The sequence below is a fragment of the Lepidothrix coronata genome, unplaced genomic scaffold (assembly GCF_001604755.1).
Source record: "Lepidothrix coronata isolate B3197 unplaced genomic scaffold, Lepidothrix_coronata-1.0 Scaffold305, whole genome shotgun sequence".
In the NCBI taxonomy this organism is placed as follows: domain Eukaryota; kingdom Metazoa; phylum Chordata; class Aves; order Passeriformes; family Pipridae; genus Lepidothrix; species Lepidothrix coronata.
The window spans coordinates 70,758-81,017 of NW_016690485.1; the positions used below are offsets into that span (position 1 = coordinate 70,758).

General features: G+C 57.5%; 1 protein-coding gene across 1 annotated transcript in view; it reads left to right on the top strand.

Moving 5' to 3' along the window:
- Window positions 1-10,260, top strand: part of DCHS1 (dachsous cadherin-related 1) — a 48,026-nt gene that overhangs the window by 27,125 nt on the left and 10,641 nt on the right. The window contains exons 8-15 of the mRNA XM_017837548.1: window positions 3,107-3,203; window positions 3,364-3,521; window positions 5,153-5,987; window positions 6,320-6,559; window positions 6,980-7,105; window positions 7,345-7,554; window positions 8,087-8,950; window positions 9,421-9,534. Coding sequence (XP_017693037.1) covers window positions 3,107-3,203; window positions 3,364-3,521; window positions 5,153-5,987; window positions 6,320-6,559; window positions 6,980-7,105; window positions 7,345-7,554; window positions 8,087-8,950; window positions 9,421-9,534 — 2,644 coding nt within the window. The remainder of the gene's footprint in view (window positions 1-3,106; window positions 3,204-3,363; window positions 3,522-5,152; window positions 5,988-6,319; window positions 6,560-6,979; window positions 7,106-7,344; window positions 7,555-8,086; window positions 8,951-9,420; window positions 9,535-10,260) is intronic.

A 10,260-nucleotide genomic window follows, 5' to 3' on the forward strand; every position in this document is an offset into this window, starting at 1 on the left:
ACACCTGTTTGGGCACTTTGGTTTGCAGCTCTCCTACTGGAAATAGGGGTAGGAAGCACAGGAAGAGCCCACTGTTAGCCATGGTTTGGGTGTAGAAGAGAGGCTTGGAGGGAAAAGTGAAAACTGGATGATAACACAAAGCTCTGTGATTCCCTCAGACATACTTGGTGCTGTGTTCATGTTGGTGTGCATCAGGCAAAGCAGAGGAGGGTTCCATGTCAGCACCTTCCAGCATCAGCTGGAGGAGTGTCTTCTGGGGGGGATTCTAAGTTGAAGCACATTGGTGACATGCTGGCAGGACCAGGGGTTTCTGCATAGGGTCTGCAGTAATGGATCCTCCCAGGGAGTGGTCACTAGGAGAGGGAAGAGGGGACAAAGGGAAGGAAAAAGGGGTCTGTTTTCACAGAGGAGATGCCCCTGGTGCTGCTGTTCTTCTGTATCCTCCTAAGAGGTGAAGGTTGATGTCACTAGTCTATTCACAGCAATCAAGGTGAGGGCTCCCAGTGAAAAACCGTAGAAGAATCATGTTTCACTGTTCAGTCAGGAAAGACGATGGGAGATGAAATCACTGCTGCTGACTGGAAAGAGACACTGATGGGACTTACACAGTGGTGGGTTCTGAACTGGCTGCTTCAGTTTGGGGAGAAGCCTGTGGCTTTGTGAAAGTGTCACCACAGGCTCAGCACAGGCAAAGAGGCAAATCAGATTCTGAGTTTAATTAGAAAAGGAACAGAGAATGAAAGAAAACATCATTACACCACCTCAGATTCTGCCCACTCTCTCTGCCCGGCTCCGTTCCTGAAGTGAGCAGAAGTGCTAGAAATGGTTCAGAAAAGGATGTTAATGGGATCTCTGGCAGATAATGGTTTCCATGCAGAAAAGAAACACTTGGACATTCTTTGGCAGGGATGAAGCTGCAGGAATATCACAGAGGCGTGCAGAGAGTCATGGGGAAATGAGAAGTTGCTTTTTTACAACACAAGACTGGGCAGCTCCATAAGAACTGACCAGGCAGCAGGTTTAAAATAAACACAAGCAGCACTTTTTCATGCAGAACATAATTAAATTGTGAAATCATTGCCCAAAGTTGCATGCGTTCAAAACTAGATGAATTCATGGAAAGAAAAAAATATCCATCAAAGGCTGTTGAACACAAATATGATCTGTGGCTCAGGAAGTGTCTGAGCCACAGTAGGCTGGGAGCCGGGGAGGTTCACAGCAGGATTGTTCCACACGTACCATGTTTCTCACATCTTCTCTGTATATCCACTGCCAGCCTCTGCCAGAGCTGTGCCTGTGGCCGGAATGGCTCTGTGAGTTTGGAACCAGGCTGGTGTTTGCAGCAACCTTCAGGTGGCCTGGCCACTGTCTCACCAGTTTGCAGAGGCACAGCCACTGCTATTGCTGTTTATTCCTGTCTGAGCGGCTGAACTGGCGTTTGGACATGGGGCTGTGTGAGTGCTGCTCATGTAACTCCTCTGCCGAGTCTCTGCCTTCCTTGAAGAGATCCAATTCCTCATGGGAGGGCAACGTGTCCCTGCCCACTGAGCAAGAGCCTCAGTCGTGTCTGGACTGAGAGCAATAGGGACAGTGTGAGGGCAGACCCTGCCCTGGCCTGTGGTGGGGAGGGGTTGGAAGAGGCCTCCGAAGCGTGGCCCCACGTAGAGGTGTCCACGCAGGCTCTCCTTTCATCGAAGGCCAGGCTATATTTAGGTCTGTGCCTCCATCGCTGCTGTGAAAGGCTGTTCCAGATTCGTTGATCTGGTACTAGAAACCATCTCTTCATTTCCAGCCTAAACTAATTTCTGACCATTTTATACTTATTTGTTCTTGTGCCAATATTGTGTTTTCGCTTAAAAAGCTCTCTTCTCTCTCTGGAATTTCCCTCCCTCTCCCAATGTTTACAGAGCGCAGTCCCAGCACTGCTTGGCCTGGCTGAATGAGTCCAGCTCCTCTGGTCTTCCCTTCCAGGGCTCTAGCACAGTGCCAGCAGCTTGGGCAACAGCCCTGGCCCTCACCTCCACTTGGGAGCCCGCAGCCTCTCCTCTGAAGTCCTGCTCAGATTCCACTTGTCCCTTTCCTAAATGCATTAAGAGACACAGATCACACTGCACATCTGGGTCTGGGAAGGTGGTCTGTGCCTTGGGATGTGCTGACAGCGTGGAAATGTGAGATCTGTCCCCTTGGGGTGGGAATTTGGCATCTGCTGGGATGGAAGGAACTGCAGGGCCTGTGCCAAGCAGGAATCCTGCTCCACCAAGGAGTCTGTGCTGGAGGAGGCATGTCTGCAGCAGTAAAGGGATGTTTGCTGAGGGTGATCCCAAAACCTGACAGGTGCTGAGGAGCATTGATGAGGATGCGTCCAGTTCCATAACTATCCAGGAAAGATGTTTGTGTGCAATGCTGTTATGTGTGGTCTCTGAGGGGAAGCTGATAACTCCCCTCAGGATGTGGGGTTACCTGAGCATGTGTGTGATTGATTTCTCAATGGTCTTGTGCTGCATTGGCATAAAACATGGGTCTAAAGTGCCCAGAGACAGGCAGTCAGTGCTACGCAGGAACAAAGGAGGGAAGGGAAAATCCCCGAGTGGAGGTGCCTGAGCCCAGGAAGATCTGCTAGCTGCATTTCCAGAGGTAGCAAACCTCCCAGGTTGGATGTGGGAACTGAGGAGATCACTGGCTGTGGCCGGGGAGGCTGGCACTGGGCTGTCAGGGCTCGTGCCTTGGCATTGGCAGCTGAAGAGGTCTATTGGGGCAGAGGAAACCAGGACTGTCATGGAGCCCTGCACTTTCCTATCTGCAGAGGCTCTGGGTGTAACGTGGGTGAAATAGTGCCCTCCCACAACCCTGCAGTGCCCCCCCCCTGCTGAGCAGGTTGTGAAACAGGGCAAAAGGGAAGCAGAATCTCCCCTGGCCAGTGTCATTGCAGACTCCTCCGTGTTTCCAGCCTCAGGCACAACCTGTAGGTCCTGCCGGGGGTCTGTGCGATGGGTGAGGTGTAAGGCTGGTTCAGGAGAGTGCAGATCCTGTGCCATGCTTGGGGAGCTGTGGGGGTGATCTGAAGAGTGCCCTGTGCCACTCAGCTGCTCCCTGGGCTGTGCTGCAGGTGCTGGAAGAGAAGCCATCGGGACTTCTGGTCGCCTCCCTGCAGGCCAAGGACCCCGACGAGGGGGAGAATGGGACCATCATCTACTCACTGATAGGTACGAGCTCCAGAATTGGCGAATTGATGCTGCTCTGCCTTGCAGCCATCACCCAGGCAGATGGGTGCCCACTGCCCAGGACCCCCACACTGTGCTGCCCTTCCTTCCCGCCCTGCCCTGCCCTCCCTTCTCCATGACAGCATTTCAATTCTCTCTGCAGGAGCCTGGGCAGAGCGTTTCACCCTGCACATGGCTACTGGAGAGCTGCGGACGGCCACGGCTCTGCGCCGGGCTGACCGTGCCGAGTACATCTTCACCGTGACAGCCAGCGACCGCGGCGCGGTGCCTCGCAGCACGTCAGCCATCGTTCGCGTCCAGGTACCCAGTACCCAGCTTCTCCTGTCCCTGCACTCCAGCTCCTCCTGTCCCTGCATCCCAGCTCGTCTCATCCCTGCACCCCAGTTCCTCCTGTCCCTGTACCATCTACCCCTCACTCGCCTCTTGAAGAACACCTTCCAGCTACCTGTCAGCCTTTCTCCCTACCTCCTCACCCTCCACCACCTTCATCCCTGGGGACCTCTGCCCTTGCTCAGCTGTTGATCCACCCCTAAAATCCGTGTGGAGAACCTGGAATGGGAAGAGATGAGTCCATCTGCCCCTGCACATGTTCTCATTTCCAAAGCGGCCAACCACAGTTCTGCCTTCTGATCAAGCCTCGGACAGCCAATTCTGTCCTACATACCTTGGTGCAGGGAAGAATTCAGAGGTTCCCTGCACAGAGACATCCATTCTTCCCACCATCTACTGAAATGGGTGTTCTGACCCCCAGGGTGTTTGTTCTGACCCTCAGGACGTCCCTCACATCTGTGTCACTTCGGCACTCCCTGCCTCGTGCTGCCCGGACAGCCACGTTCTTTCTCTTCTGTTAATAATGAGCTTCCTTTAACAGCAGAGACCCTGGTTCCCCTCATCAAGGCACTCCCACAAAACACTGTTTCGCATCTTCCTGTCACTGTCCTTGCAGGTGTCAGGACCATTTGACTCTCCATGCTGTGCCATCCCCACCAGCCCTGCCCATCACTCCCCTTTCTGTCACACAGCTGTCCCCACTCTGTGCCTTTCCCCTGGTAGTTTGGGAGCTCTGTGTGTGCTCCCATACCAGAGCCCAGCTCCAGCGCAGGCGAGTGCAATACACCACGTTCTCTCGAGGAGCAGAGCCTGGTGTTAGCCTGTCACATCTGCCTTCAGCCACCCACGATATGTTTGATACCATTTCCTTTTTACACCGTGTCTGTGACTGTTCTTGTCAGCAAAGCTGTTCTGGAGCCTCCAGAGCACTGAGGCCAGGCTGGCCATCCCCAGTGTGCTGGTTTGCACCCCTGTAACACAGGGTTTGCTTGACAGTCACGGGGTTTGATCCCCTCTGGGCTGACATGTTTGATGTTATTCCCATTTTCCCCAGCTCCTTGACAGGAGTGTGCTGAGTTCTTCAGTGGGTTTTCCATTCAGATCACACTGTGGTGGCCTTTCCAGCATTCTCTCTCCTATCCACAGGTGCACCTCATCCCCAAATTAACTCCAGTATCTCTAATAAAATTAGAGATAGTATTTATTTATCTTGGGATCATACTGGGTTCTCTCTCTTCCTGTACATCCCATTGGGATGAACATGACCTCTCTTCTTGCCCGGTCTTGCTTATGTTTGCAGAATTGTTTCTGCTGCTGTCTGTTGCCTTTGCGATATCTGACACAGTCACAGGCCCAAGGAGTGGCTGAGGGAAGGCACCTCTGAAGGTCACCTTGTCCAGCCCCCTGCTTATGCAGGGTCATCCATGTGGCTTTTGGCTGTGTCCAAGGCTGAAGACTGTACCACCTCTCTGGTGCCAGGGCTTGGGCATCTTCACAGTGAAAAGTGTACCCCAAGGACCAGAAGGACCCTCCTGTGTTCCAGCATGTGCCCTGGCACACAGCCCCCTGCGTGTGCCTCTCACTGCTGCCTCTCCTCGCAGGTGCTGCCATCCTCCCGTGTGCTGCCACGGCCTGATGCCACCATGCTGACCCTGCACCCTCTCGAGGGGGTCAAGCCAGGGTCTGTGATTGGCTCGGTGGCCCCCCCGGATGCCCCTGCACGAGGACAGCTGACCTACACGGTGGTAGGAGGTGGTGGGGACGGCACCTTTGTGGTCGACAGTGTGACAGGGGAGATTTATGCTGCCCGGGAGCTGGACTATGAAGCTGGGGCACGGCATGTGCTCCAGGTGAGTGCCGAGGACACGCAGCATGGCTATCCCTCCAGCCGGCTGGTGCTGGTCCAGATCCATGTGCAGGACTGCAACGACCAGGCGCCCACCTTCCCTGAAGACCCTATCACCATCGTGGTGCCGGAGAATACCCAGGCTGGCTCCTCCATCTTCACCTTCCAGGCACTGGATGGGGATGGGGTAGGCCCCAACAGCCAGGTGCGCTACGCCCTGCTGCACCTGGAGCCCGCTGGGGCCCCCTTCCAGCTCGACAGCCGCTCGGGGCAGCTGACCCTGCGCCAGGGCCTCGACCGGGAGGCTGCTGCCTCCTTCCTGCTGGTGGTGGAGGCCACGGACCAGGCCCGCAACATCAGCCAGCGCCGCTCAGCCGCCGTCACCGCCCGCGTGTTTGTGACTGATGAGAATGACAACACGCCCGTCTTCCTCTCCCCGGCCACTGTCAGCATCATGGAGGACCAGCCCACGGGCTTCGTGGCGCTGCACGTGGTGGCCCAGGACAGCGACCTGGGAGAGAACGGACGTGTGAGCTACTCCTTGCGAGCAGGCAATGGTGACGGCCGCTTCCACCTCAATCCCAGCACTGGTGAGGACTAGGAGTGTGCAGGGGTGGCAGCGTGGACACTGGGAACACGGAGGCTGAGGAGGGTGGAGAAGTACATGGGGATGTTGCATGGTGCGTGGGAGGAGAGCATGGTCTGGGAAGCCTGGAGGAGGGAGATTAGGGGTGCAGGGAGCCCCAAGCCCAGTATTTGGTTGGCACAGTGTTGCTGGTCTCTGAGACCTGGCTGTCCCAGCAGACCCCAGTGCCTGCAGCCTCACAGTAGACCTGTCCCGAGAGCTTTCAGCCCCAGTGCTACTGGTCCCAGCTTGCCCCAGTGCCGCTGGTCCCAGCTCGCCCCTCTGCTGTGCCCGCAGGTGCACTTTCCATCGTGCGAGCCCTGAATCGGGAGGAAGTGGCACAGCACAACCTGACGGTGGTGGCCATGGACCATGGCTTCCCACGCCGCTCTGCCACACAGCTGCTGACCGTGCTGGTGCTGGACGTCAACGATGAGGCTCCTGCCTTTGAGAAACCTGAGTACGAAGCCCACATCATGGAGAACCTGCCAGCAGGCAGTCCGGTGCTGCAGGTGCTGGCCACGGACCGGGATCTGGGTGAGGACACACACAGGGGTGAGCTGCCCAGTTCGATCAGGGTCCATCAGGAGATGCACACCCTGCTTGCTTCTGCTGGTCTGGAGAGCCTGGCTGACCAGAGAGAAGGATCAGCACCTGGCCTGGAGGTGGGAGATGGGCTGGATCCTGGTAGAAGCTGAGAATGGAACAGGGATTATGGTTTCCTCTGCTCCCCCCGGCCAGTGGCCTTTGTTCTCTAAGGGCTCCTTGGGCCATGTGCACCTCCATCAGCTGGGCTGGGACCCCCATACACCTCTCTGCCCCCAGGGAGCAAGCCCACCCTCTTGCTCAGCCTGTGAGCCCGGGTGGGAGCTGAGAGCAGAAAGATGTAGGGCTGGGAGCTGAATGAGTCACTGGGGCTGCTTCTGGGCCACTGTCAGACCTCCTTCCTCCCCGCAGGTGCCAATGGGCAGGTGTCCTATGGGGGTCTCTCTGGGGGGCCGTTCTCCATCCACCCACAGACAGGGCTCATTGTGACCACGCGTCCCCTAGACCGGGAGGAGCAGGAGCAGCATGTGCTGACAGGTAGGTGATGAGGGGCAGCAGGCAGGGGGTCAGGGGAGTAGACAGGGGCTCCCTGCTGCTGGGGTGGGGAGCATTGCAGGGAAGGCAGGCCATGGGGAGGGAAGGGGGTCTATGGGACACAGCAGGGCTGTGGGGTGGTTTGGAGGTGCAGGAATGCTGGTGCTCCCATGCCGGGGTATTGGCATATGGGCGCCGAGGCCGTAGCTCCCCGTCGGCGGGGCGCTCTCTGTGTCCTGTAGTGTACGCGCGGGACGCCGGCCTGCCCCCCAGCCTCACCAAGGCCACCGTGCGGATCACAGTGGGCGATGAGAATGACCATGCGCCACAGCTGGAGAGCGAGTCCTGCTCTGTGGAGGTCCCCGAGAACCAGAGCCGCGTAGCACTCTACACCCTGCGGGCCACCGATCCCGACGGCGGAGAGAACGGGCGCTTGGAATACAGAGTGGCAGGTGAGGTGCAGTGGGAGTGCAGGGCTGGGTAAGGATGGTTCTTCTGTGCTCCCCTGGCTCTGGGGACATTAACAGCGGCGGGTCCTGTTCCCACCTCAGTTCTCTCCTGCTCCAAACTGCATGGCACTGCTGCCACCTCTCAGCCCTCAAATTTCTCTGCCCCCAGTAAAGAGCACCCCAAGGTCTGGACAGGCTCCGCTCCTCAATCCCCAGGCTCATGTCTGGTTTCCCAGGCTTAGACCAGTTCCACACCTCTCCTGACTGCTCTGACCTGTGAATTCACAGGTTGCGAAGTAAGCTCTCTGCTGTATCCTGCCACATGTTATCTGGGGAGCCTCCATGGCAGCAGCACTGGCCTATGTGTGGTTGGAGTCAGTTCTGCAAATGGACCTGACCCAAGGAAGTTTGGTCCCACTGGGGCTTACTCTCCCCACCCTCCCAGGCCACATGGTGATGGGCTTCCTGCTGTCCAGGGCCTTCCTCATTCCAGTTATTGTCATGGTGCCTTGTTATTCCCCCTCTTCTCTTCCAGATGGAGACCCTGGGCAGGATTTCAGCCTAGACCCCATCTCTGGTGTCCTCTCCACTGCACGTGCCCTCGACCGGGAGCAAGTTGCTTCCTACAGCCTCACTGTGGTGGTGCAGGACCACGGCTCCCCCCCACGTAGTGCCACCATGTCGGTGACTGTGCAGGTTTTGGACCTCAATGACAACACACCCAGTTTTGCTCAGGCCACCTATGCAGTGGAGGTGCCAGAGGACTTACCAGTCGGTGCCCTGGTGCTGCAGCTGGTGGCCGAGGACCCCGACGAGGGCACCAATGGGCAGGTCTCCTACTACCTGGGCAATGAGTCACTGGGCATGTTCCATGTGGAGCCACAGAGCGGGCGCATCCAGAGCACCCAGGTGCTGGACCGGGAGCGCCAGCCCAGCTACAGCTTCCTGGCCAAGGCGGTGGACTCAGCACCATGGGAGCCCAAGAGCACGGCCGTGCGTGTCACCGTCACAGTGCGAGACGTCAATGACCATGCCCCGGCCTTCCTGCACAGCCCGCTCACCGTCAACCTGTCCCGCCACACGCCGCTCAAACAGGTGGTGGCCACGATGAGGGCCGAGGACAGGGACGCAGGTGCCAATGCCTCCATCCTGTACCGACTCACCACCCCCAGCTCTGCCTTCGCCATCAACTCCTACACGGGGGACATCCAGCTGCTGCAGTCTCTGGGCTCACTCAGCCAGCGCCAGCGGACACTCTTTGTCCTGGCCACGGACCTGGGACAGCCAGCGCTCTCCTCCACTGGGGTAGTCGTGATCCATGTGCAGGAGGAGCCATACCGGGGGCTGCGCTTTCCCCGTGGCACCAGCGATGTGGTCCTGGCCGAAAATGCCGCCCCAGGTACCTGCTGGCAGTGAGAGCAAGCACTGGGATGGAATGAGACAGGGCGGGAGGGGAGGTGGGAGCAGTGCTGTGGGGAACTCAGACCAGGGAGCACTGCAGGGTCTGAGGAAGCCCCATTATGCTTTGGGCAGACCCAAGGGACCGCATGGTCTGACTGGTGCCCAGGCTGGTCAGGGTGGTGTCCCTGTGGGCTGGCCTCAGGGTTTTCAGATCACTGTAGGCAGCCACAGACACCCAGGTGCTCCTGGAAGGTCTCCAGGGTCACAGACCACAGAGGGGCCATGGAAAGGTGCCACAACTCCAGGCTCCCAGCCCATCATTACCATTAGTATTTGTGTTCCCTGTCAGCAGTGTCCTTGGGCAGAGCGGTGCTCCTGTGGTACAGCACACGCTGCTACATGCCACCCTGACCCTCTGCCACCTGTCCTGAGTCTCTGCTGTCCCTTCACACCTTTTCTCTCTCCCAGGCACTGTAGTGGCGAGTGTCCAAGCTGTGCACACGGGGGGCTCCTCGGGGCGCATCACCTACAGCATTGTCAGCGGCAATGAGAGGAACACCTTCCTTATCCAGCCTAGCTCAGGTACAGCTCCAGGAACACCTGGGGAGATCTGCCTGTGCCTGCTTGGCTGCTCAGAGGCCCCTAGGGCACAGGAACACTGCCCACAACTCTGTATCCGTCAGTTGAGAGGTGTTGGGACTGGGATGTGGACACTGCCCTGTCACTGTCCAGTGGCTGTTAGCACTGCTCCCAGTGCTATTGTGGTCCTCCCATAACTGGACCTTTCCTCAAAATCTCAGAGGGCAGCGTTAGATGGGATATAGGTAAGAAATTCTTCCCTGTGAGGGTGGGGAGGCCCTGGCACAGGTTGCCCAGAGAAGCTGTGGATGCACCATCCCTGGAAGTGTTCAAGGTTAGGTTGGACAGGGCTTGGAGCAACCTGGGATAGTGGAAGGTGTCCCTGCCCATGGCAGGAGGGTGGACTAGATGACCTTTAAAGGTCCCTTCCAACTGAAGCCAGTCTGGGATTCTGTGACAGGAAAAAGATGGTCCTCGAAGCCCAGACATCCAGCAGGAACTTCTTGTTAAAGCTCCTGTGCCCATGGGGTGGTTAGGTCTGGGACAAGACCCAAGAGATCTCACTGACACTGTGCCTGTGCCCTCTTCAGCCCATGGCCACTGTGCAGGTGTTTGTGAGCCACCCGCGGCAGAGCACAATGTGCATCCTTTGGCACCATGACCAAGTACCGGCCACTGTCAGTCACCCATGGGCACAGCAGGCAATGCTCAGCCATGCAGAAGAGCCCA